The sequence below is a fragment of the Dryobates pubescens genome, chromosome 11, assembly GCF_014839835.1.
Source record: "Dryobates pubescens isolate bDryPub1 chromosome 11, bDryPub1.pri, whole genome shotgun sequence".
In the NCBI taxonomy this organism is placed as follows: Eukaryota; Metazoa; Chordata; class Aves; order Piciformes; family Picidae; genus Dryobates; species Dryobates pubescens.
In genome coordinates, this window is record NC_071622.1 from 922609 (window position 1) to 948477 (window position 25869).

At 46.5% G+C, this 25869-nt stretch overlaps 1 protein-coding gene across 3 annotated transcripts in view; it reads left to right on the forward strand.

The window, feature by feature from the left end:
- MTA1 (metastasis associated 1) overlaps positions 1-25869 on the forward strand; it is an 84373-nt gene that overhangs the window by 35038 nt on the left and 23466 nt on the right. For all 3 annotated transcript variants that reach the window (XM_054165082.1, XM_054165083.1, XM_054165084.1), the window contains exons 6-13: positions 1204-1321; positions 2890-2992; positions 6189-6288; positions 7694-7882; positions 8974-9048; positions 16135-16193; positions 23829-23944; positions 24752-24903. In XM_054165082.1, the coding sequence (XP_054021057.1) occupies positions 1204-1321; positions 2890-2992; positions 6189-6288; positions 7694-7882; positions 8974-9048; positions 16135-16193; positions 23829-23944; positions 24752-24903 (912 nt within the window). The remainder of the gene's footprint in view (positions 1-1203; positions 1322-2889; positions 2993-6188; positions 6289-7693; positions 7883-8973; positions 9049-16134; positions 16194-23828; positions 23945-24751; positions 24904-25869) is intronic.

The following is a 25869-nucleotide window of genomic DNA, read 5'->3' on the forward strand; positions in this document are numbered from 1 at the left end:
CCACTTCCCTGGGCAGCCTTTTCCCATGCTTGACAAGGCTTCTCTGAAGAAATTTTTCTAGTATCCAATCTGAACCTCCCCTGGCACAACTCGAGGCTGCTTCCTCATGTTGACTGTGAGAAGAGACCAACCCCCACCTTGCTCCAACCTCCTTTGAGGCAGTTGTGGAGCACAATGAGATCTCCCCTAGGCCTCCTCTTCTGAAGGCTAAACATCCCCAGTTGCCTCAGCCATTCCTTACAAGACTTGTGTTCAAGGCCTTTCACCAGTTTAGTTGCTCTTCTTTGGGCATACTCCAGCACCTCAGTGTCCCTGCCTCTTGGGTGTTTCCTTTCTCTGCCATGGCAGGACATTCTCATTCAGATGTGGCTTCTGCTTTAATCTTGCACATCCAGGCAACAGAAGCCCAGCATCATTTTCAGTCTTTTCCTCCTCTGGTTGAACAATCCTAACAAATCAGTGTTTGAACAATGTTTGAATCTGCTTGAACAACCCTAACAAAGCAGCAGCTGACTGCTGCTGCCCAGTCTGCTGCCCCTCTCCCAGTAGTGAGGCAGAGAGAGATGCAGCGATTTAAGCTGAGGTGATGGTAGACAAGTTGGTTAGTAGTGCATTGCTGTGACAAGAAAAGCCAAGCACATCCTAGTCAATATTAGCAGGAGTTCATTGAGCAGGTGGAGGGAACTGATTCATCCCCTCAGTTCATTGCTTGCAAGACCACTTCTGGATTCTGTGTCCAGCTTTGGGCCTCTCAGCACCAGAGAGAGGTTGACAGAGCAGAGCAAGTCCAGAGGAGACCACAGAGATTATGCAGTGTTTCGTTGGTATGAAGTTACTCTCTTGTTTGTAGCACTACTGCTGTGCAGATAAGTCACTAATACTGCTGTTGTGGTGTATGGGAAGTGCAATTTGGTGTTGTGAAACAGCTGGTATTACTAAAAATTATCTCCTGGCCCTTCTGAGTCTCACTTGTGCAAGAGGAGCTTCGTTCACTTCAAAGACTTCTAAGGGAATGGCTGCTACACATAGTATAGAAGAGAGTGGCAGCATTTCATGGGGGGGGTTTAAACTGGTGCTTCATTTATTGTTGGCTCACCTGATCTTAAAATCTTTCTGTAGGTAAAAGTTGCTGGTGTGTCTGCAGTGCTGCAAGTACAAGCTAATAATGCTGTTTACTTTTTCTTGCTCTTGTTTTGTTTGTAGGATTTCTTCTTTTACTCACTAGTGTATGATCCTCAACAGAAGACCCTGCTGGCTGACAAGGGAGAGATTCGAGTTGGAAACAGATACCAGGCAGATATAACAGATTTACTAAAAGAGGGTAATTCCCATCATTTCTTTCAGTTGTCAAGAGGCCCTGTCAAATGTGGCCACTTTGTGTGCAGCCTGCATAGGTGTGGGAGGCAGAAATTTCACCTGCCAGGTCATGCATACAGCGATGGCCCGGTTCGTTGGTGACCTGAGCTGTTGCCCACTGAACACAATTAGTTCTGTCTCAAGCCAGGCTTGAAGTGGGCATTTGTCCAAATCATAAAAGTAGTTGAAGCAAATTGAATTAATTGGCTCTCTCAGAGCCTGCATGCTTTTTATTAAGAGATTTCAGAATTTCCATGGGAAACACAAATCTTCATTGCCTCTGTAAAGCCTTTTGTGTTTCTAATCAAGCCCCACTTCCCTATATGAACCCTTCCCAAATTACTGCCAATTAAATGCTGTCTCCCCTCATCAATTTGCCCATTATTTCTGGTGCCTGTTCCTCAGAGCCCTCTCCCCATCCCAAGTGTTGGCTGCCAGCCTAGGCTTCTCACCTGCACAGCAGGCAGGAGGAAGAATTTGCTGGCCTGTAAGACCTCGGCCTGCCCCCACTGCATCATGGAGTGGTAGAACCACTAGGACCTTGGCCCAAGGAAAAGGGAGCAGTAGCAGTAGCTGATACTGGTCACCAAATGTTAGCTAACTTGAGATTTGTCTTTGTGCTACTCCGAAAGTGGATGGAAAAACTGGGAGGGATGGAGACCGTTGGCATCTAATTGCACCTTTCTGACACCCACGTAATGCATGAGGAAAGGTCTCTCAGCATGCTTTAGTAGAGCAGGGGTTGTGACCTCATTCTGCAGACTGGGCAGAGAAGAGACCAAAGAGATGCTTCTGTCTTTGCTTAGGAGCTTGGCTGATGCTGCCAGCCTTATGTTAGAACAGGCAAACAAAATGTTCAGGAATCTTGTTTAATTTGTCTATGAAAGTGGTGTTTATTCAGCAGCTGGGCAAGCCTCTTCAGTGAGGATGAACTAATTTGAAAGGCATTCTCTTCCCTCAGTGGACCAACATGCAGCTTCAGAAAAGGATAATCTCCAGATGTCTTAAAGACTTCAGGGGGAGAACAAAAGAATAAACTCTCAGCATCTCCTGTGTTTTTCCAAGGTGTTTTGGTTTGTGTAGAGTCAGGAAAACAAAAGCAAGTGAGTCTGATGCCATGGTTTCCCCTTGGAAAGCGGCAGATCCAAGTGAACCAACTACTCTTTGCCTGCTGAGAGCTGCTGGAAGTTGCCTTTTTTTCCTGGAACTGCTGCAAGATGAAGGAGAAGGGGAGAGGGGTGAGGAGAGAGAGTACATCCCCCTCCCATCCAGACACTATTTCCCATTATGTGTGCCCTTGGAAACCAGTCCTTGAGATTCTGATTGCCTGATTCAGATGAGCTGTGCTGCTGGGTCTGCCAAGCTGTAGTTGTCACAGAGAGAGGTGAATGGCATTGTCACAGAGGCCTGTTAGGCACAGTAACTGTGGGGTGGGCTAGCAGTGAAATTACTGTGAGGTGGAAAGAAAAATCTAGAGAGTACTTTCACTTTGAAACAGCCATACCAAGCATTTCTGCTTTGTTTGTCAACCAGGTGAGGATGATGGAAGAGACCAGTCAAAGCTTGAGACGAAAGTCTGGGAAGCCTTTAACCCGCTGGTGGACAAGCAGATAGACCAGTTCCTGGTGGTAGCACGGTAAGAGCGCGGGGCCTCTCCTTGCAGCGTGGGAACGGCCACAGCTCTTCCAAGCACTTCCTGTGTTCATTTCCCCTTCCTGCTTTGAATGCTTGATTCTCTTGCTGCACTGAAAGGTTGGATGTTCTACAGGCCTTCCTGGGAGCTGTTTACAGCTTAGTTAATCTCTTGCATGAGAGGAAGGCAAGTGGCATGTCAAAACTATCCTGTCCTTGGTGAGGTTTTCCAGAGACTTCAGGCACTATACAGAAGGCTTAGTGAACTAAATCCTTGACAGCTCATGGCTCTGTCCATTTCTCCATTGTCAAGTCCTGTGACATTTTTAACATCCATTAGGGTCACTATCAGCTGGGTGCCAACAAACCTCACCTATTCTACACAAGGGTCTCTGCAAGGGGCAGCAGCTACAAAGAGCAAGGATGCAACTAGATGATGTTTAAGGTCCCTTCCAACCCAAACCATTCTGTGATTATAGTGTTTTGCTAAGAAGCCTGGTAAAGTGTTTTTAATGGAGCATGGATGCTTTCTAATGCCTAGATTCCAATAGGTAGACACAATGGAGTTAAACCCTGCAAGTCTGTGCAGATGGTGAAATGTGTGCTCTCATTTAAGCCCAACGCAAAATGGTTTTGTTCTTTGTCATTGATGCACATTTGCATGGACAGAAGCCTAAACTCATAGCCACTGGTGACTGAATAATTTTGAAGGGAAAAAACAACAGGTAGTGCTCTTCAAATTCTGTCTTTCAGGTAAGTTTCTAGCACTGTTTCTAGCTCAACAAGAGCGAGTGCAAGGTCAGTCCTCACCATCAACACAGACTGGAAAGCAGTCTTGGAAAGCAGCCCTGTGGAAAAGGATTTGGGGGTGTGATGGATGAGAAGCTGGACAGGAGCAGGAAGTGTGAGCTATGGTATCTGATGGACATGGACACTGACTTACAGGGCTGCCTGCTTCAGCCAAGGCCTCTAGCTATGGGAAAAGAGAGTTAAGCCTGTATTTCAGATACTCTGTTGACTTGGGCCCTGGTTCTGTCAGCCTTTTGGTTCATTTCATTTTTTCCCCCTCTTGAGTTACCATGTTTTGAACTCCCTCCTCAACGTTCCTGAGTGTGGCATTGCTGTGCCCCTTGTGGGGTAAGTACATGAGATGTTCCCCAGAGAGGCAGTGTGTAAGAATCTGCCTGGACAGAGCCCTCCAGTTCTGGTTGAACATTTTTTCCACGTACTGTGAAGATAAAACTTGCCATTATTAGGAATTTGGGCCAAAGTTGGTTTTTTTACAATGGGCAATCTGAATTGCAGCACCTGAAAGCCTTTGCATGGCTGCTTGGGTCTTGTGTGTGAGGCCAGTAACAGAGCCAAGAGGGAAGCTGGGTTGTTTAAAGCAAAGATGCTAAGTGCAGTGCAGGCTGAAGAAAAGCCCAGAGTGCAGAATCCCATGTTCTGTTTTTACCTTGGGTTAAGCCTGTGCTTTTTGCCATAGGGACTTTTTTAAGCTTCATGAAGTCCATGGTGTTCTGGCTACACTGAAGAATCACCATCAAATTTAGGTGCTTGGAGGTTTCACTGCGCTGCTTACCCAAGCTACTGCTGCTTCTCTTGACCTGTGCCAACAGTAAAGCCAAACTGGCTGAACTGAGTGATTTGTGCCCAACAGATTAGGGGAAATGGATGAAAATGGGGGGAGGGTCATCTCCACCAGAGATGTGGAACAAAGAAATGGAGTGATGGGAGAGCTGGGATGTCTCCAGCTGAGGATATTCCTGCTTCTCAAGGGCCCCTTCTTGATAAGGCTGGGGTTTCACTGTTCCTTCTAACCAAGTGAAGCACAGGACACACTGACAAGATGCAAACTTTGTTTTCTGGGTTAATTTTCAGCACTCAGCCACACAGTGGTCTGATGTTGGTGTCAGAAAGACAGGGAAGCAGGAGGGTAGAAGTGCCCCAGCAGGTGGGGGTTTGCATGTGGGTTGGTTCAGATGGACCACAGAGTTGCTTTGTGACGGGCATTTCCAGCTTGTGCGGCAGCTTTGGTGGCAGAGCTGGCTTGAGTCTTTCTCTCTGGCTATCACTGCTGCCTGCTGGGTTTGCCAGGACAGCTGGGTGAAGGTGGGTGCTGTAAGGAGAGTTACTGAGAAGACTGCTGTCCAGACTCAGCAAATTGATCCAGCTCCTCATTAGACACTGTGCACACACAGAAGCAGCTGTTCAGCTGAGGCTGGGGGAGCTGTGAAGCTGGGCTGGAGACAGTAACTGGGAGGCTGGGGAGAGGGCTCAGTATGAATCGCCACAGGTGCTTGGGTGAGGGAGGATGCTTTGGATTTTGGCCAAATGAGATATTTGATGGCAACTGCTGCTTAAGCATTTACCTTTCCTCCTCCTGCACTGCTTGGCACTGGTTTGTTCCTCTACATGCTCAGCTAGTTTGGGGAAGCGATCTGAGTAGAGGAGAACAAAAACAAGCCATCCTTTTTTGTGGTTGTAGTTGCTCAGAGGAGTGCAGTCTCAGTGTGCTGTGCAGGAGCACTAATGTTTCACCCAGGTGGTGTGGCAGGCAGCGAGGGCAGTAGGGACTGCTGGAATTGATGTTCCTGTTAAAGATTTGCCTGACTGATTTCTTTAGGAATAGAATGAGGAGCATGGGGATTGTGGGCTCAGAAGCAGGAGGGCCTGGCATTGCAGAGTACTGAAGAACTGGTGTGTTCTCATGTGGGCTGTATGAACTATGTGTGTTACACAGCATTATAAGCTAAAGGTTGTTTTCAGCTGTACTGAAACTGCCAGGAAACAAAGCTTGCATTATTGCATCTTCTTCTCTCTGGGGCTGGCATCTGTCTGACTCTGGAGCACTGCTCTTGTTATTGTGGAAGAGACTTTTGACATTCATGAAGTTTACCTGTGCTCAGTTTCTGTTAAAGCTCAACTCTTGAGACAAAGGTAGAAACTCCTTGTGTGTGATCCTTGAGTCTCTTTCCCTGTTTTCCCTCCTGCACCTAAGCCCCTTTGGTCATGTGGATAAAGCATTCATAATAACAAACCACATCTGAAGAGAACGGTCTTTGGCTCAGAACTGGTGCCAAACCCTGGAATCTTGTTACTGAGAAGCAGAGTCTGCTGCCCTCAGAAAGAGCTGGTTGGCTGTTTGTGTTGGTGCTTGTTTTGCATGCCAGGTTAACCCACAGTGTGGTTTCTTTCAGGTCTGTCGGTACGTTTGCCCGAGCGCTGGATTGCAGTAGCTCTGTCAGACAGCCAAGTTTGCACATGAGTGCTGCAGCAGCCTCTAGGGACATCACACTGGTAAGATTTTGAAGAGGACCTTAAGTTTTTGAGATGCAAAAGATTCACATCAGCAATTGCAGTTGGCAAAGAGAGAGGGGCAGATGGATTGTAATGGTGGCCTGCTGTGGAGCAGATCCTGTCTTTGTAAAGGAACTTTTATTTACATATCCAGTAACTTTTCCTGGCCTTGTGCCTCCTGTGACCCAGCATGGATAATTCCAGGTGATAATTTCTGATGTGTTTGGTTGTACTGCAATGTTTTGATGACATTCTTCATAGCCCATCCCTTGCCTGGGCTCAGTAGCTGTCTTGAGAAGCATGCAAATGGTGGAGCTGCCTAACTGCACCGTTGTCTTGCCAAAATGCCACTTTCCTCATCACTTCCCCAATACCAGACTGTCACAGGCAGCCATGGGCAAGATGATCTCAGGGTGGGGAAGGCTTGTGGTCAGATAACAAATTTCAGTTGATCCTGTTCCCATTTTGCTGAGCTCCATTTGAGAGCACCCAAGCAGCGGTGGTGGTAACGTTTTACAATCCTGAACGATTCCAGAGGGGCAGAGGAGAGGGAAAAGTTAACTTCTCTGTTAGAGGAAGTTTAATGAAAATGTGTGTAAAATGTATGAAGTCTCCAGGGAGCTGTTCTCAAAGCCTCACCTCATAACTGGAATAATGTGCAATCATATATAAAACACATTCTGGGATAGATTAATTATGCACGTGCACAGAGCTGGTCTGATGAAAGGCAAATAACATCCTGATTGAAACTACAGAAATCAGGAAATAAAGCCAAGCTTTCATTTACTAATACCAATTCCTCCCCCACAACATGTTCTCAGTTCTTGTAAATCACAAATTGCAGACAGTTGTAGTGCAGCTTTCTGAGGAGTAATTGCTCCTGGGAGTAATTCTTTTTTCCCACTCAGCTAGTGTGTGTGACTTGACTCTTTTTGGGGGGGTTTCTGGCCCTTGAGGTGACTGCATGCATGTGTTGCTGCTCTTAAATACTTTATGTGCATTTTTTGTGGGTTGTTTGACAAAGTGCATAACTGAATGTGTTATAAAATATACCCTTGGACCTCTGTCTTAATGTCCCATCTAACAGCCCCTTGGTGCTGCAGTAAGAGGGTCTCTATCCTGTGCATTTTCTTACCCATGATGGAGTTGTTGAGTAGCAAAGTAGGAATTCCTGATATGCAAGGGCTCATGTTCCACAGACCCCACTGCTGGTGAACACTAAACTTGAGCACTGACAGATCTGGTCAGGCTGAGCTTGGAACAAGTTTTTACTGACTTTGTGTTAGGTATAGAGTACTGCACCTGCACCCTTGGCATAGAGTTGTTGTTGCTGTTTCACTCTTGAGCATTTTTTCTCCCCAGATGCTTGTCCTTACCTGTGTCTTTCTCTCCTACAACCATGCAGTTCCATGCTATGGACACTTTGCACAAAAATGTCTATGACATTTCCAAGGCAATCTCTGCCCTTGTGCCACAAGGTGGGCCAGTCCTGTGCAGGGATGAGATGGAGGAGTGGTCTGCTTCAGAGGCAAACCTCTTTGAGGAAGCACTAGAAAAATATGGAAAAGATTTCACTGACATTCAGCAAGATTTTGTAAGTATCAAAAATGAGGGCCCACATGGTGACCAGTTCTGCTCAGTGACAGAGCTGGTTCACAGCTTGTCTGAACGATGTGCTTTTAATTCGTGTTGAGGAAGAGGGCTTCCAACTAGAGCATGTCTTGCTGTAAAGTGAGGAAGGGTGTACCTCCTATTGATGACAGCCTGTTGTACAGTCAAACTTCACCTCACAGATGATAGTTTTTCCTTTAAAGATGTTAATTTCAAATCATCTGCTCCACTACAGCTGAGGGAGGATTTGGGAAAGTGTTGTGACAGCCTAGCTGCTGTAGATTAATTTGTTTGAAGGAGAATGAGTACTGGGCCTTCCCAGACATGAACTTGTAGTCACTTTAATAATGTCATTTCAGAAAGGGCCCTTTGAAAGTTCAAAAAGGAATCTTGGACATCCCAGCCAAGTATCCTGTAGTTTGGCCAAAGCTCCAGCCTAGGTGCTGAGCCTGCAGATTGAATGGAGCACTGTGAAGAGAGCCAAGTCTCACTGCATCGAGTGTGCTGGAACAGAACAAGTGTTTGCAGCGCTGCTTGTCCCGTGCTCTGATCTCTTAGACAGAGGGACTTGGAAACAGCACAACTCTCTGTGCTCCTGCTGAAGTCTTTGGGCTTCTCACACAGGGAACAGAGCTGGCAGGGCACAATTCTGTTAGTAGTTATTACTTTTTTCTTATGGGCCACTTCCATAGAAGCCAAGCAGCTCAGAGCTGTGATGCTGTGGTTGTGGCTTGTCCTTGAGTCTTTGCCACTCAAGCAAAGAGGCTGAGCCAGTGGGGTTCCTTCCACGTTGTCTGTCATGAATGGTTCACTGTGGAGCTAATGTGGCACAGAGATTTACCTGCTCTGCTTCTACATGGGAAGCACTATTTTTGAAAGGGTATTTAATTTCCTGGGGGCCTGATGTGCATCTGGCACCCACAGGAGCTTCAGCCACTGAAGGTCTCTCTTTTGGTGTGAGGGTTAGCACTTGGGAGACTCTGCTGTAGAAGGTCTGTCAGGAATGCTGTGAATTTCAGTGAGGCTGTATGCCAGCTCCCTGCAATGACTGCTGCTTTTCCTTTATCTCCCCAGCTCCCCTGGAAGTCCTTAACAAGCATAATAGAGTATTACTATATGTGGAAAACTACAGACAGATACGTTCAGCAGGTAAGATCTGTTGCGTTCTAGCAGCCAGTGCTTTGCTTGCCCTTCAGACCAATGGTTGTTTCTTTGTTCTGCCTCTGGGGCTTCAGCCTTTCCAATAGGGTTAGGGTTAGGCTCTGTAATGATCTGAAGCACCAAGCAATCTCTTCATACTGAACTTACCAGCCCTTCCATAGACACAAACGTGGTGTTAGCATTTGTGCTTTCTCTTTGTGCTTGCTGCTACCTTGGAGCTTTCAGATGTCTGGGCTGGAATCCAGCAGTTTGAGGAAGGGAATGCAGTTAACTTCTGCCCATCGAATTCAGGGTCAGCATTGAATTCAGTTTGGACTTTTTCTGGAGGAAGGTGAGAGCTGCTGTACAGCAGGCACCCATCCATGCTAGCTCTCCATCTCTGCCTGCCCATGGCTCTGATCGCAGGTGCATGCAGGTTCCCCCAGGAAGCACTGCAGGTAAAGGGTTTGCCTGGGAAGCATTGATGGCTCAAATTCCCAGCCTCGTTACACTTGAGAAGCAACTTTCACCACTGTTGGTTGTGATCATTTTTATCTCTGCTCCTTTAAATATGAAGGCTGCTCGGTCCCTAAACAAAGCAAGCACAATGCAAGCAGCATGCAAAATGTTGCAGAATATCAGTTGCTAAAAACTGCTACAATATTTCATGGGAAAATTAATTAAAAGGGAGAGACAGAAAATGGCTGTTTCATGATAACTATCAGCATTGTGTTGAGGCAGCTATTTAAGCATTCAAACAAGGGGAGGTGTAAAAATGTCCTGCCTTAACTTGCTTCATTGGAAATTCAGCCTGAGGTGGAGACAAGGTGCCTGAGGCATTGCCTGGTGTTTGGCATGTGCTGTCTTTGGCACCATGTATTTGGGTGTTTAATGTGATTTTTGCCATTCTTTCTGATCAGAACACAGAACATCACAGAAGGATCTTTAGAATCTTTATGGCAAATGAGAACTCCTTTAATTTTTTTTGCATCAACTCTGTATTACTTCTAAAAGCACTAACTGCATCCTTACCCAGTGTTTCCCCAAGTTCAGTCTTTCATTGAAACTTTTCCTCCAGCTGAGGAAATGGGTGGTAGGAAAGTGGGAGGTGGTGGGGTAAGAAGGGTGCTCCTTGCCCACTGAACTGTGTGTATGGCTGCTAGAGAGAGTTCTGCTGTACTGTCTGGCTACAGCTGTTCAGGACATGATAGCCAGGTGTACTCAGACTGTGCTGCACTCAATAGCTGCACTGGGAGGAGCCCATTTGTCTTCTTCCCAGCATCTCTCATCTCACCTCACTTCTTTCAGTGATGTAATCAGTCCAGCAATAAGGTAGGTGTCACTTCAGCAGTCAGTGACAATTAGAATTTAGGCTGTTGCATGAAAATGTCACCTGGGTGCAGTCAGAACAGCAAACAGCAGTAAGGAATTCTTGGGAAGGGTGAAACCAGAAAACATCTCTATGCTGCTCAGGAAGTCCATGATACAACTGCAACAGTGAAGCTCAGTGTGTGCCCATCCTGAGCTGTGTAACCATTGTGGTGGTGGGAATAAGGAGCAGAGAGCAGTCTCTTTGGTGTTCACTCTTAGGTACTGTAGGAGATAGATGTTCCAGGTGTTTGCTTCCAGGCCTGTGTGCTGGGAAGGTGAAACAACTGGAGAAACCATGCCTTGATTAGGAGCTGCTTAAACTCCTTTGCTTTCTCCACTTTTTGTCTTTGTGAATAACAGAACTCACTAGTTGCAGAGGCAATGGTTGCCTAAAAGGCTTCGTTTGTCCTTGCAGCAATTCAGAAGCCCACCAAAGCTGCAGTTTGTGTACTGTTTCGCTGTATGCCTAGGCAGTAGGTTTTCCATCATGGTTATGCTGTACCTTCTATGTGCTGCCCAGCAGCATACCTGGAAGTGGGACTTGGGGAAAGCTTCCAATTAGAGGCTCTGTGCTTAGGAGACAGTGTGAGTACAAGCTGAGCAGGTAGAAATGGCAGTCCGGAGGCAGCGCGTCAATTAGGGCTGAACTGAGCTGAAGACCTCATCTCGAATTCCCAGTTTGTGCAAGCAAATAATACTATTAAACATTTATGAAAAGCTTGGGAGAGCTATCTATATATAACCACAAAGAGAGCATAGGAAGTTGGAGTTGAAATAATGGTGTAATACATTTGTAATTTACTTGATGTGTGCAGAGTCCTCGGTGAAGCACATTCCTGGCTGCTTTCCCCATCTGCTGCTTTGCAGTGTTTTGTCTGTAGATGCTTTCCCTTAGTCTGGTTCTGGGGCTGACAGCATCTTTGTGATACTGGAAGTGTACAAAGTAAGAACATAAAGAGTGTGTTTAGTTGTTTAGCTTGGCCTCCTCCTAAGAGGATGATTTACATTCTGATCTCAGGCCATGTGTTACTGTCTTTAAGAAAATATTGAGAACTTTCTCATTCTTGAAGGCCTTTTGGCTGAGTGAGCATAAAAATGTCCATTTGAACTCTTGCTGTGAATTACACAGCATGGCAATGGAGTTTTGTCACCTGTGAGTTGCCTGCTTTGATGGGGAGCAGTTAGTTGGGAACTCTTTTCCATCTTTCTGTATTTCCTTTGAGATTTTCTTGGAGCCAGAAGGCAGTGCTCTAATCCTGAAGCAGAACCTCTCTGTTTCTTGGGAACAAGGAAGGTAAATGTTGAGTTGACTTAAACAGAAGATCCTGCCTCAGAACTGAACAATGAGATACACTTATGGTTGGTGTGCCTAGGGTTGGAAAGCTTAATAGAGCACTTCCTGGTCTTGTGAGCAGGATAGTGTGATTGAGATATGTGCTCACTGATTCATTTTGGAGCATGCATTCAGATCTCTTAGCCAGTGATTTCTGTTTGGCTTCAGCTGTAACATGCTTTGGAAGGTTACCAACATAGTTAGGGACTCACTCGTGTCAAGAGGAGGACTGACCCTCCAAGAGCACAGCTGTGAGGAGGAGTAACTCTACTGCAGCGTCAACACAGAGCTTTTGCTCTGATGTAGGCTCCTCTGTGTCTGTCCAAAGTGATCCCAAGAGCTGTCCTGTCAAAGACATCCTTTTGGAGTTGTCCTGAAGAAAATGAGGGAGAGGCAATCCAGGTCCAGTATTCTCCTTTGAATGTGTCCTTTCCTTGAGGCAGATCTCCTGTGTCAATTCCTAAGAGCATGTATTTCTGGTTTAGGTTTGAAATGGCATCTGCTGAGGAGCTGCTGTTCGTTGGCTTCCTCCAGCAGTTTGCAGACTTCGAGTTGCTGTGGTGGTTGGCTGTGCCCTACCTTTTCATTCACAGGAAAGGTGGAGTTGTGAGTGCCAGTGTTGTTGTTAAATACTTTTAAATGCTTCTACCCTTTGCATATTGTGAGGGGGAGTTCTGAAGACTTTAACACAGAACACTTCCCAAATGTTGAGATGCAGCTGAGAGGAGCTTGGGACATGGCAGTGGCAGGTGACTGTTTGAATTAGTCACAGGCTTCTCTGAGAAGTCAAGGCTTCAATTTCTGCAGGTTTATTCACATTTGAGGAGCATGGGACTTGAAAGGGAAGATCAAATATGATGGATTTCTACTCTTCTGTTTCTGATGTGGAAGTGCCATTAGAGGTAGGAGGGAGACAGAGAAAGTCAGTGTCAAGATAGTGGAGAAAGTGGAAGTGCCCTAATATTTGCCTACATCAGGTAGAGAGCTAAAAAGGATTGAGCTCTGGGAAAACCTTGATGTGGATAGAAAACATCTTCATGAAGGGAAGCAAACCTGTGTACCTAGCCAAGAGCTGAGAGTGACACCTTGATGTGCTGGCCTTCAGGAAGTACTGTGTGCTAGCACAGCAGAAACAGCATCCAAGAAAAGTTTGCCTGCATATGTAGGACATTGCATCCCCAAACACCTCCTGCTAAGGAACACGGAGCTGTGGCAGCCTTGGCAGGCACGTGGCAAGAGGCCATAGGTACCACAGATGTGTGCTGAGATGGGTTGCTGGAGCACAAGCAGCTGGAAACACTTGTTCCAAACAGATCATGGACTAATTACCTTTCCTGGCCCAGTCTCCTCCACCTCCCAGCAGCACTTCAGAGCTTTGGAAAAGAACAAACAGTGTGGAAGTTCTCCTCTTAATCCAGAAAATGTAATTTATCTTCTGTGTCATCAGCTAACCCAGGCTGAATATTTGAGGATGTTTGAGGTGTCCCTGTGCTGCCTACCAGCTCAGCCCTTCCACTGTAGCCTCTTCCATTGTACTCCCTGTGTGTGGTTTCTGTGGTTATTTCCTTTCATAAAGGTGCACTCTTTGGAAAGTGACCACAAACATTGACTTGTTGCTGGGTCACATACTGTAAAACTCTTGCAGGCTCAGTGGGCAGAGGGAAAGATGTTAGATCCAGGGAGAGGATGCATGAGGGGCAGATGCTTGCACCAGCTCCAATGTGCAGTACTTAGTGTTTTAACCCCTTGGTCCCTGTGGGATAGACAAGTTGTTGGTATCTGCCTTTTATAGATGGGGAAAATAGGATGAAGTAAATAAGAGGATGATATAAACTTAAGATGTGCCTATATAAGTAACTCAAAGACAAAGGATTTTGTTCAGGCCAAACTGCCAGAAGAAGTTGTAAGTGTTCAGGGTGGGGTTTTGTGCCTGAGGACACTGATAACCACATCAGACAACATTAAGAATTTATAGGGTAAATAAGCTTCAGGCACAAATCAATTAATCAGTGGCAAAGGAGCTAGGAAAGCATTTTCCCTGTGAAGGGGTTACTCTGAAATTGTGCACAAGTACATTTCAGGCTCCTCTCTTGTGCCTTCTGGTATTAGTCACTGCCAGAAAACAGGACACTCCTGGTCTGTTGGTTGCCTGCAGGCACAGGTACTTAGTGCAACACCTTCTTACCCAGTACAGTGTGATACCTTCCAAACCCTTCCATTTCCCTGCTGGGTAATAAAGGTGCACAGCTCAGCACTGATTCCCAGGCAGCTTTAGGAGAGGAGGATATTGCTAGGTCCAGGTAACTTTCAGCAGTTGTTAGCTTGGAGTTCACACCATCACAGACGACTCTGGTGCAAGTTCACTGAAGTACTGCTTACTACCCTGAGCGAACCATGTCTTCAAGGCAGGTGACTTTGGACTGTGGGTAGTCTGTTGCTGATTCCTCAAAGGCTTCATTTGGGTTTTCTTGAGGACAGTTTTCAGGTACTGTCCTTTTCCTAGATGAGATTTAACAGAAGCAGTCTGGGAAACTTACCTGCAGCAGCAGAGTGAGTTGAGCTCTTGGCTGCAGCTCTCTGAAGGTGCACTCACAGTCTCAGGATGACTTTCAGAAGTTGCATTTCCTCAGTCCTTGTTCTTTTGTCTGACAACTTCATTCTTTGGTTTCTAAGCCAGACTGACTTCTATTTACAGGAGAAGCAATGAGGGGAATTCTTGAGGATTCCAGAGAGCTTTGATGAGGAACTCTGAGCCTGTCAAAGGGAAACCCTTTGCTTAAGCCTGTCCCTGATAGCAGAGCAAGCTCTGTGCTCATGGAGGATGTTTGTTTTGTGGTTTCCACATGTGCCCGTCATGTCCTTTTGAAAGGGATTTTTGTTTGTCCAGAGCCCCACTTCTCATTCTTAATGCATTTTCTGGTGCATCCTGTTTCTGTGAAGACACTGACTTTAGCTTTGCCTTTTCTTCTCCTGCCCATAGACTGTGCCCTGAGGCTTCTGCACAGAAAAGATTAAGCTAATCTATTTGTCTAGAATTTCACCATGCTGCTGCTTTCTCTGGGAATCGATGTCATGGCTTTATGCTGTTACTGGCATGGGTGATGAAGAAGAGCATGGGCCTGGCTCTGAGCAGGAGGTTGGGCTAGAGGCCTCCAGAGGTTCACCCTCAGTTAATTTAGCTTAGGGAATAAAGAGAAAACTTGAACCTCAGAATGTCTCTCTCAACACTTTACAACTCAAAACCTTCATACCCTTTAAAAGCAACTCTTGGCTAGTTAGTAAAACTCACAGCAATTCCCTGTCCCTGCTGTGTTCTTGTTTGCTATCAGTAAGGTCACAGCTGTAGCTGGACCGAAAAAGGAGCAGTGCTATTCATGGAGAATGTACTCCATACATCCCATTGGAAGGGTCCTCTAATCCTCCTGACACCCAGAAATGTGGACAGAGGTTAATGGATGGTGTTACTTAAGGAGGGTCACGTGGAGAGACAACTGATGTATGCTCCTAAGCATGTATCCCCATGCTCTGAAAGCCTGCTTTCATGTGGGTTTCTTTAAACACACCTCTTATGTTCCTTGGTATCTCCTGGCCATGGTGGCTTTTGTTAGGGGCTGGTTGTCTGCTCTGGTTAACTTCTCCCTTTTTACTCCTTTAGCAGTTCTTTGCCACCTGTCCCCTGGCATATGCACAGGTGCCTCAGATTTGTTTCCTATTTGTCTCCAAGTGGGATAGATGCATAGTGTTTGTGTGCCTGGAGCCTCTCACCTTTGGAAAGTGCAGATGTGTGCAGGCTGCCTGTGGCTGCTGCTGGTGCAGGAGATGCCATAAACAAAACCTGCTGGGTAATTCTGTGGCGGTTTTGAGTTGAGCTCTTGACCCTCTTCACTTGGAGATAGCGTATCCTGTGTCACTCTCTCTTCAAATGTGAGCATTGGCAACAAAAAGAAGTCTTTGTTCAAGCCTTTGACTTGGCTCAGCTTTTGAGATGTGCTGGAGAGGTGCATTGCTATGCCGCTTAGTGTCCAGTTGGTGAATATTGTGGTAGAGAACAAGCACAGACCGCTATGTCAGATCATCCTCTGCAGAGAGAAGAACGAACTGTGGGATGACCAGTGCATGAGCTTGCATTGAAGAGCAGGGGAATGAAGAGTTTGTCCTTAGAACCAGCAGGCTGTCATCTCTCTGGCCTCGGGGAGCTGTGTGCAGTCATTCGATGCCTGCAGTAGTTTTCAGTGGAAGTTTTCCTGTCGGCAAAGGGTTTTGTAGCTGCTGAGCGGCAGGAAGACTTTGTCACTTGCTACTAACTGCTGTGTTTTTTGCAGGACTATTGCTTGACTCCTGGGTGAAGTTCTTGTTTTATTCTAACTGTATTTTTCCTCTCCTTTTCCAAGAAACGATTGAAAGCAGCCGAAGCCGAGAGCAAGCTGAAGCAGGTGTACATACCCAACTAGTGAGTATCCTCTCCTGCTCCTGGGCCTTCCTCTTCCTTTGCAGAGGGGCTGCTGCAGCACTTCCCATGGCCTGCCAGTGCTATGTGTTTGCTTTAATTACACAGCAAGAGAGACATGCTTGAACAAACATGCCAGAGAACTATTACATTAGGTTACCAATATGGCAAACCTTCTACTGACCCCCAAACAGGCCTGAATTCCTGTGTGTTCCAGCTGGGTTAGTGTTGAACCAGCCATCCTGCTGCCAGCCACTAGGAGCCCTGTGAAGGAAACCACAATAGCTTTAGTTGTTCAAAACTGGCTAGAACAAAGCAGCAGTCCTCCCAGGATGCTTATACTGCTGCTTGTGAGTGAAAGGCAAAGCTGTTTCCCCATGCTGACCTTCCACTTGTGGAACACAGGGTATTGCCTCCATGGGCAGCTAGGGCTTTCCCTTTGGGGCTTTCTGGGGCTGGTTTCCTTCATCCTCTGTAACGTTCCTGTACTGAAGCCACCATGACTTGTCTTCCAGCTTTTAGTTTTATACCAGCTGTGAGAGCTGGGGACTTGCTAACAGGTTAGCACAGTTGTGAGCAAAAGGGGAGCCCAAGAATGCATCTATTTTAGTTTCTGCAATTGATCACTGATGCATGGGTGTTCTCCAGGGTGGTTTTCTGTGGATGGGTATTAAAATGATGCATATCAGATAGGCTTTATTTCACAAGTTCTTAGGAAAGTGTGTTTCTTCTGTTGCATTTCCTTTGCATATCCCAGTCAACACTTGTTACAGTATGGAATGTTAAACCTCCCCTGTCCCTTCTCCTGTCAGCTTCCACTCCCAGATACATTCCCATGTGTACTATTCCCCCTATCTCCTGTGCTCCTTTACATTAGCTCCTTTCAAGTCCTTACAAAGTTCTACCATATGTTCTGTTACTTAAGGCAAAACAGCATTTTACCTGATCAGCTTGCAAGCCAGTCCCTTATTTCTTGTGAAAAGCTCTGATTTCTTTTTTTTTGCTTTGAAATCTGTCAGTGTCTCAGGAGAATGTACTAAAAATGGGGTGCAGCATTCAGAGTGAAGCCAAACAGATTTCCTGTCGTGCAGCTTTTCCACAGCTTTGCCTTCTGTGGGTGGCATTGCTCTGCAGGGGGCTGCTGGACACAAATTAAACATGAATTCACAATGTGATAAGCTTGTAAAGCAGAAGCCAATGTAATTTAGCCTGCAGATGCAAAAAGATACTGCAGCTGAGCAAGCCTGGTAGTCTCGCTGCTGCTCTGGGGTCATAATGCATGTAGGGAGGGCTTTGTGTGTGCAGGGGGATGGCATTCATTGGCTAATGGCTGGCTGCAGTGGTATCTTATCCCTCCACACTGTAACTTGGCAAGATAATCCTTGTTGCTATCTGCAGAATATAATCAAATCAGCAACTTACCTCTCTGCTCCAGGAAGAGGACTTCTTTCCCTGCCCATGTGGTTGCTATTTTTATCCCTGCCTTGGACTTCCAGTCCCGCTTCGTTTTCCTGAGCGGTGTGCCTGAGCTTCCATCTTGGTTACCTGATAAAAGGGTCTCAGCCTTGCCTCCTCCTTCCCCATCCTTTTAGGTGTGTCAGGAATAGCAGCAATTGTGTGCATGGCTTATTTAATCCCACATGAATGCTTCTACTGCTTTTCTGCTATTAATACCTCTAAACGTGGCAACAATTAAGGATTTCTAAGGTTTCAGTATTCTTTCTACTCAGGTTTCAGCCCAGGGTCTGGCACAGAGGAATATATTGCATCTCTATCATCTTGGGGCCTACAAGAAGATGATAGTAATAGCAACACATGGTGTAGGGATCTAACTATCAGTGTTATTGATTTGTCCTTCCCGTGGTACTGAGCCCATTCCTGTTTTGAAGCTTCAACCATAATAATCCACTTGTCACCTGGAAAACAAATGACTTCGTGCAGGCTGTCAGAAGACCTGCACAGGAGCATACCAACCAATTCCAGCAATAGCTGGTGCAAAATTGTTTGCAAAGAGACACCCAGGAGAATGTCAGGCTCAAGCAATGTTTTATCTATATTTATTTCTTTCTTCCCCCCCTGTCTCTGGCTGTCTTCTGCTGATGGGGTTCTTGTTTGTTGTTAATAGGAACATCTAGGGAGAGGGGAGGAGAATAATAAGAAAAAAATGGAAGTGATCTTCAAGGGTTATTTCTCCTGTCACATACATATTAAACAGTGAAAAAGAACAGCTCCACAGGAAGCTTTAGAGTTGATGCTTTTGATTTGAGACTGTGTCCTAAATTCATATTCTGGGTAATTGAAGCATGGAGACATACAGATAATTGAGGTGAGGTTATCAGAGCCTCAGTCAACATCACAGATATTGGACAAATGTTTCTGTCTAGATACTGGACAAACATTTCTATGCTTCTTCCAAGAACAGCCCTGGGGTTGGGACAGATACCTGTAGTTAATGTGACTGAAAATGTTTGCATGCTTTGGAGTGCATCAGGTTGAAAAGCACTAATGTGCTGCCATGTTGGAAAGTACAAAATCAGCTGAATTCTGCATTCAGGACATACTGAAAAATATCTTCTAGTTGCTTTCTGTAGCAATCTCTTTGTCAGTGGGAGTGATGTTAAATGAGCAGCAGAAGCCTGAATGCACAGAGAGAGAGATTCATCCTGCCATCCACCAGCATGAATGTGCAGTTTGGAGACGTTTCTTCTTGCAGATGTAGCTTCAGTCTCTTTCTCCTGGTGTGTATCCAAAAGATACTCTTCAGAATCACAGAACAGCAGAGGTTGGAAGGCACCTCCAGAGCTCACCCAGTCCAACCCCCTGCCAGAGCAGCATCACCCAGAGCAGGCTGCACAGGAATGCAGCCAGGTGGGGTTGGAAAGGCTCCAGAGAAGGAGACTCCACAGCCCCCCTGGGCAGCCTGCTCCAGGGCTCTGTCACCCTCACTGCAAAGAAGTTTCTCCTCATGTTGAGCTGAAACCTTCTCTGGTCCAGTTTATATCTATTGTTCTTTGGCTTATTGCTGTGCACCACCCAAGAGAGCTTGGCCCCCTCCCCTTGATCCCCACCCCTCAGCTATTGATAGACATTGATCAGATCTCTCTCAGTCTTCTCTTCTCCAGACTAAACAGCCCCAGGGCTCTCAGTCTCTCTTCCCAGGGGAGATGCTCAAGGCCCCTAAGCATCCTCCTGGCTCTCCCTTGGACTCTCCCCAGCAGGTCTCTGTCTCTCTTGAGCTGGGGAGCCCAGAACTGGACACAGGATTGCAGCTATGGTCTCCCTGGGGCTGTTTTGGAAGTCATACTCTGATTTTAGTCACATACATGATGATCCAGGCTGGTTACTTGAGTGTTTCTGTGATGCTCTGGGGGTGTATCTGCTGCTTTTGGGGATTAGGACATCTGCAAATCCCCAAAGCTGAGACATACAGTTTTAGAATACATACATAGAATACACCAGGTTGGAAGAGACCTTCAAGATCATCGTGTCCAACCCATCAACCAATCCAACACCACCCAAACAACTAACCCATGGCACCAAGCACCCCATCAAGTCTTCTCCTGAACACCTCCAGGGATGGTGACTCCACCACCTCCCCAGGCAGCCCATTCCAATGGGCAATCACTCTTTCTGTATAGAACTTCTTCCTAACATCCAACCTAAACCTCCCCTGGCGCAGCCTGAGACTGTGTGGCTTTCCTCTCTTTTGCTTTGATCTCAGGGATATCAGAAGGGGTGAGAGCAGTGAGGTAAGAAGGAAATGCTCCACACCATCCCCAGTCTCCAAAATGTACATTTGAAAATGTCCATCTGTAAATGTAAACTAATTCCTTCTGCTGGCAGTGTTTTAGCTGAGAGTCTGAAAGCACTCCTAGAGCTGCAAATGCTGCCCTGCCAACACTTGGGAAGTAGGGAAATACTATTCTCCCTCCCCTGGCTCTTTTTTTAAGCTAACAGGAAAACCAGAGGAATGGGACAGAGCTCTGGATGACCACCAGGGGTGACTGCTTCAGCTGAAGAGAATCCTTTATCTGTCTCTTGGTTGGCCTCTGCTTCAGCAACAGGACTTCTTTTCCCTTCTCTCTTTGATGGTGCAGAAGTCCATTGCCACATGGAAAGCTTCAAGATGCAGTGCTGTTCTGGTTTTTCACTAGCTGCACTAGTTAAAATTGGAACCCTCCAGGTTTGGCTGGGCAGAGCTGCTCAGTCCCTAAAAGCATGGTTTAGCAGTCATTAGACCTGTTCTTTGCAGCAGCCTGGAGAGTTGTGTTGAGAGCTGCCTGCCTGGGTAGGGAATGCAGCCCCTTGCATTGCATTGTTAGAGGGCAGTGCCATGGATGTGCCTTACAAAAGATTTGGAAATGTTTCCTCTTTCTGAGGCTTGCTTTCTTGCCTGTTGTGTTGCATCCATGCCACTCTGGCTTCCTGAGTACCAGGAGGTGTGTGGTGATGGTGTTAGGTTTGCAGGTATTGTTAAGGACTGAATTTCTCCCTGTGCTGTGGGTCAGATGCTGCTGGTGTAGGGAAGGGATTTCTGTGCTCTCTGGCTCAGGACCTGGGGATGCTTGGTTGTGTTTCTGGGGGTGGGGCTGAGGTCCCTGGTGGCTGACTTCAGTGCTGCCTTTCTGCAGTTTTTCAACTGAAACTGACCTGCAGAATACAGCCCAAACCCTGCTCTTTCTGATCCCTCTTCTAGCATCACTGACTGCTCCAGTGCAACTGAAACTCGTTTAAGAGGTCTCCATTCTTGATGTAAGAACTGGAGATGGTAATTTACTGTGCCATCAATATTCTTATTGCCTTATTTGCATCTTTCACTTCAGTTTCATTAATTGCCTAATGATTCATCCAGTTATTCATCTCATTCTCTTGTTAATAGCTGTAGCAGGCTTTGGTGATATCAAACAAGTTTAATTAACATATCATCAACAATTAAGAGCTTTTTGCTTCTCATGTGATAAAGACATTAGCTGCCTAAAATGTATTGTTACAGCCCCTGTGAAGCTTGACCTTAGCTCTGGCCCAGCAGTTTCTGTTGCTCCTTGCAGCTATGTTAGTTGTACCATTCCAAATTCCTGAAGTGAAGCTCTTGCCACAACTACAGTGTGACAGTTTTGTGCTCAGCTCTCAGCTGTGCATGCCTTTCACTTGTGTTTGAAGTTTGAGAAGGCTGTAGAGAGGACAGCAGTTAGACCAGCACTCTCCTTTCTGCACAAGGTCTTACTCTGGATGTGTGTGCTACTGCACACTGTTGCCTTCTCAGCTGTGTCCAACCAGACACATCAGGGCTTTCCAGCATGCTGTTCCAGCAAACAAAACCCTTTTTGTGTGCTTTACTCCCTTCCTGCCTTTTGCAGAGGACAAACCACTGTACAGAAGGGAAGCGCCGTGTCTGATGCTGAGCCATAAGACCTGGAGCGAGGCTTAGTTTTCTTTACTTCAGTGTTTTGCTCTGTCTGTTGAGCAACACTGCTTGTAACAGTGGGCATCTGTGAGGGCTGTTTGTTTTACAGCATCTTGGTAATGTTTGCACATGGAGCTTGCTAGTGAATCATTGGCAAAAGTTCTTTTGCAGCAGGTTACTATAGTGACATCCCAGAGCAAATATGCTGGGTAGCACGAATGTACTTTCTTTCAACTTTCCCTTTGTTAAATGTCTCTGCAGATCTCCTGCCATCTGTGGCTGTCAGAACTTTGTGCTGTTCTGATAAGCACCCCAGAATGCTTTTAATCCTTCTAAGAGCTGGTCTAGTAAGCAAAAGGAGAAATCCACGGCTTGCTAATCTGAAGGCCTCCTCTGCTTCTTTTCACTTGTGTATGGGCTGCTCAGTGTGCTGAAGGAACAAACTGTTTGCAGTATTTCTGTGCTGATTAGTTCCTAAGCTTTCCCTTCTGCAGAAAGGCTCTGCACTCTGCACCAAGGACTACCATCAGACTCCTAGCCAAAGTTTCTCTTGGACTGGGCAAATACTCTTTTTACCTCCTTATGCACTCTGTGTGTGGTCCTCGTAGGTCATTCACAGCAGACCATAGCTGAAGACTTGTCAGAAGGCTCCTAATCATGAAGATCTGTGTGTGTGCTATGCCCAAAGATCTGATGCAGTGTTTCAGGTGTGCTGATGTGAATTGTGGCTCCACAATGCAAACCTTTGCAGTAGAGAGCGTGGGGATATTTGTGACTGCCTGAGTAAGGCAGGGGTTGCCCTTCCTCTGCCTAGCTTCCTGCTCCATCCCCCAGCTTGCTTTTTGGGCACTGAAATGGAAGATTGTGTGAGGATGGAGATCTGTAGGTGAGATTTTTTAACTCACCTAGCTAAGAATGTCAGGGGTAGTAAGATACAGAATCACAGAATCAAACAGGTTGGAAGAGATCTCCAAGATCAGCAGTTCCAACCTGTGGTGGTTTGAAAGGAAAGGCTCTGCTTTCCCTCCCCCACTGAGAAAGAGACCACGGCTAAACCCAGTTGGAGAAATGAGATTATATTTTACAAGGAAACAGATTATATGTAACACAACAAACACAGGTATTTTACAATATATACAGGAATATACAGCAAATGAACTCAACCAGAAACCAGACCCCCCGCAGAGGGGGCTTACCCCTGTGCCCCCTTCACCCCCCTACCTCCCTTCTCCCCCAAGAGAGGTAGAAAAGAGATGTGGATGGTTAACAGGGCAGGAAAGGAAGAAAGGCCTGGCACAGGAGTTAGTATCTTATCTTAGCTGGCCAGAATCCCAGAAGCAGATCCAGCCGAGAGGGACAGCGAAGGAAGGAAGACTGAGAGAAAGTCCCAGCTCTCCTGGGTCTAATCTCACCTCCCACAATCCTACCAATGAAATTCGTTTAGAATACCAAAATATTTTTATAAACATTTAGCCAGTGTGCCCCTTTCTTAAAGGCACAGCGTCAAACGGCCACACAACCAATCAGCCAACCCTAACGGATCAACCAGACCAAGGCACTAAGTGACTCATCCAGGCCTTTCTTAAGTACCTCCAGGGATGCTGACCCCACCACCTCCCTGGGCAGCCCATTCCAAAGGGCAATCTCTCTGGGAAGAACTTCTTGCTAAGATCAAGCCTAAACCTCCCCTGGCACAGCTTGAGACTGTGTCCTCTTGTTCTGGTGCTGCTTGCCTGGGAGAAGAGCCCAACCCCCACCTGGCTACAACCTCCCTTCAGGGAGTTGGAGAGAGCAATAAGGTCACCCCTGAGCCTCCTCTTCTCCAAGCTAAGCAACCCCAGCTCCCTCAGCCTCTCCTCAGAGGGCTGTGCTCCAGACCCCTCCCCAGCCTTGTTGCCCTTCTCTGGACATGTTCAAGCAACTCAACATCTTTCTTGAATTGAGGGGCCCAGAACTGGACACATACCTACCTGGCCTCACTGGTTTATTGTTTTCAAATGAGCTTAGATACTTGATAGTGGCATCTAAGTGTTACTGTAGTAATTCTGGTATAGCTGTGATTTCAGTATTCTCAAGAGCCAGTGTATTCCTGGGAGTCAGGCTGCTGGTAAGTACAGCCTGTTCTGGAAGCCCCTCAGGGGATGAAATCCAACTCTTCAAAACATTTTGGGTTGTACTTTTGAAATGGCATGCCTTAATTAACGTTTGTCTTCCTTTTTGCTTTGTGTTTCAAGCAACAAGCCAAACCCCAACCAGATCAATGTAAATAATGTCAAACCAGGAGTGGTAAATGGTACTGGAGTACAGGCACAGAACGCGGGAGCAGGACGGGCCTGTGAGAGCTGTTACAGTAAGTGACACGCCAGCCTGCCCCTTGGGCATGGAGAGTGAGAGCGCTGTGCTGCAAGCAGCTGGGTGAAAGCTGTCTGGGGGGGGGAGGTGGTAGAGAAGGTTGGGGGCACAGAATTTAACACAGTGGCATTTGAGCCAAGGTGGGGTTGGAGTTGCTCCATTTGAGTTTACATTTGTACGTGGAATGAAGAAGTACTGAAGGGGGAGTTACTGAATGCCCTCTGTAATGTCCGGTAGCTGTTGAGCAAAGACTTGAATCACCAAGGTGTGGATTTGACAGGTAGATTTCAGATTGCCTGATGAGGCTGCATTTGCTCTGCTCTCTGGTATTGATCTACTGAGCTCTAATGAGTGTGCTGTTTTATGGGGAGCCTTTGGAGATGCTGGGATGTGGGACAGTGCAGACTGCATACATTCCTTAGCCGTAAAGTTAACGTACAAGGGGTTCTGAGGACACTCTTCCCTCTCCCATGCTCTGCAGAAATGGTTGTCCACCAGTCCTGCAAAATGAGAACTTTCAGTTCCATCAGCAGGAAGCCCTCCCATCCTGCTAGTTGTTTTTCTTCTACTCATGTCTTAAAAGGGATTGGTGTGTGTAATTAACTATGCTGAGGTCCTAAGTACGTTGAACAGAGCTGGCAGTGAAGCTGCTCTTCGCTTGCTGAAGGTCTGCTTGAGCTCTGCGCTGTCTTTGTGTGGGTTTGCTTTTGTGATCGTTTGCTTTTGTGATGATTCTAAAGAGAATAAGCTCTGAAAACTGATCCTGGTTAAGGATATATATAATTTCCACCTTTGTTATCTCTAGCCACACAGTCTTACCAGTGGTATTCTTGGGGTCCCCCTAACATGCAGTGTCGCCTCTGTGCATCCTGTTGGACGTACTGGAAGAAATATGGTGGCTTGAAAATGCCAACACGCTTAGATGGGGAGAGGCCAGGACCAAACCGCAATAATCTGGTAGGTATCACAGAGCAGGCTGCTCAGGGCTCTGCCTGGGGAAGCGAGGTGCCACCACAGCTAGCTTCCTGCTCACTGTTCTTAAATATTTTAACAACAAAAAGAATGCCTTCTGCCTCCATTGTTGTCCGGGGGGGTTGGGGTTTCACGTCTCGCAGAAGCCGCGAGTGCCGCGTTGCCTGGTACTGCCCCAAGAGGAGAGCCCAGCTGCCATTTGTTTAGCGTCCCAGCCATGCTGGCTTAACTGAATGAAGATGGAGAGCACTGAAATGCCAGCCAGTGTTTCTGCTACTGGGTTTCCATGATTTCTGCTGGAGGGGGAAGAGGCCTTTTTTGTGTTCCTTGATGGAATTCATTATTTCCTGAAACCTGTTCCCTTTCCCAGGGCACATTCAGAATCAGACACCACAAGCAGCTAGTGGTGGTTTAGAGGTCCCCTGTCCTGTTCTTCTGGTTCATCCTATTTTGGTTCTTTTGGTTTTTTAAGCAATCCCTCCTTTTGGGTAGGTTTGAATAAGCATCATATGTGCTGCTTCTGTTGAGTCTTCCCTCTTTTACTGTGAAACGCTCGGAGTTTTGGTCCCTGGGAATAAAGGTGCCCACGCTAACGTGGCACACTGATGAAGGGGGAGATGATCCCCCAGGCTTATGACCAGGTCACTATCAGCTGGGGTGTCAACAAGTTGTGCCAGCAAACCTCACCTGTTGTACACGAGGGTCTCTTCAAGGAGCAGCAGCTACAAACAGCAAGGTTGGAAGTGGATGATCTTTAAGGTCCCTTCTAACCCAGACTGTTCTGTGAGTCTATGAAGTTCAGTCTGGAAGCCTCGAGATACTTGGGAAAAGTACATGGACAGAGAAAAAGTGCACATTTCCCCCCCTCTCCTGGTCATTCCCTTGCTGTAGTATTTCTTTTGTTTAACCTCTCTCCAGGCTTCTGTTTGCCCTCTGAAGCTACCTAATTGC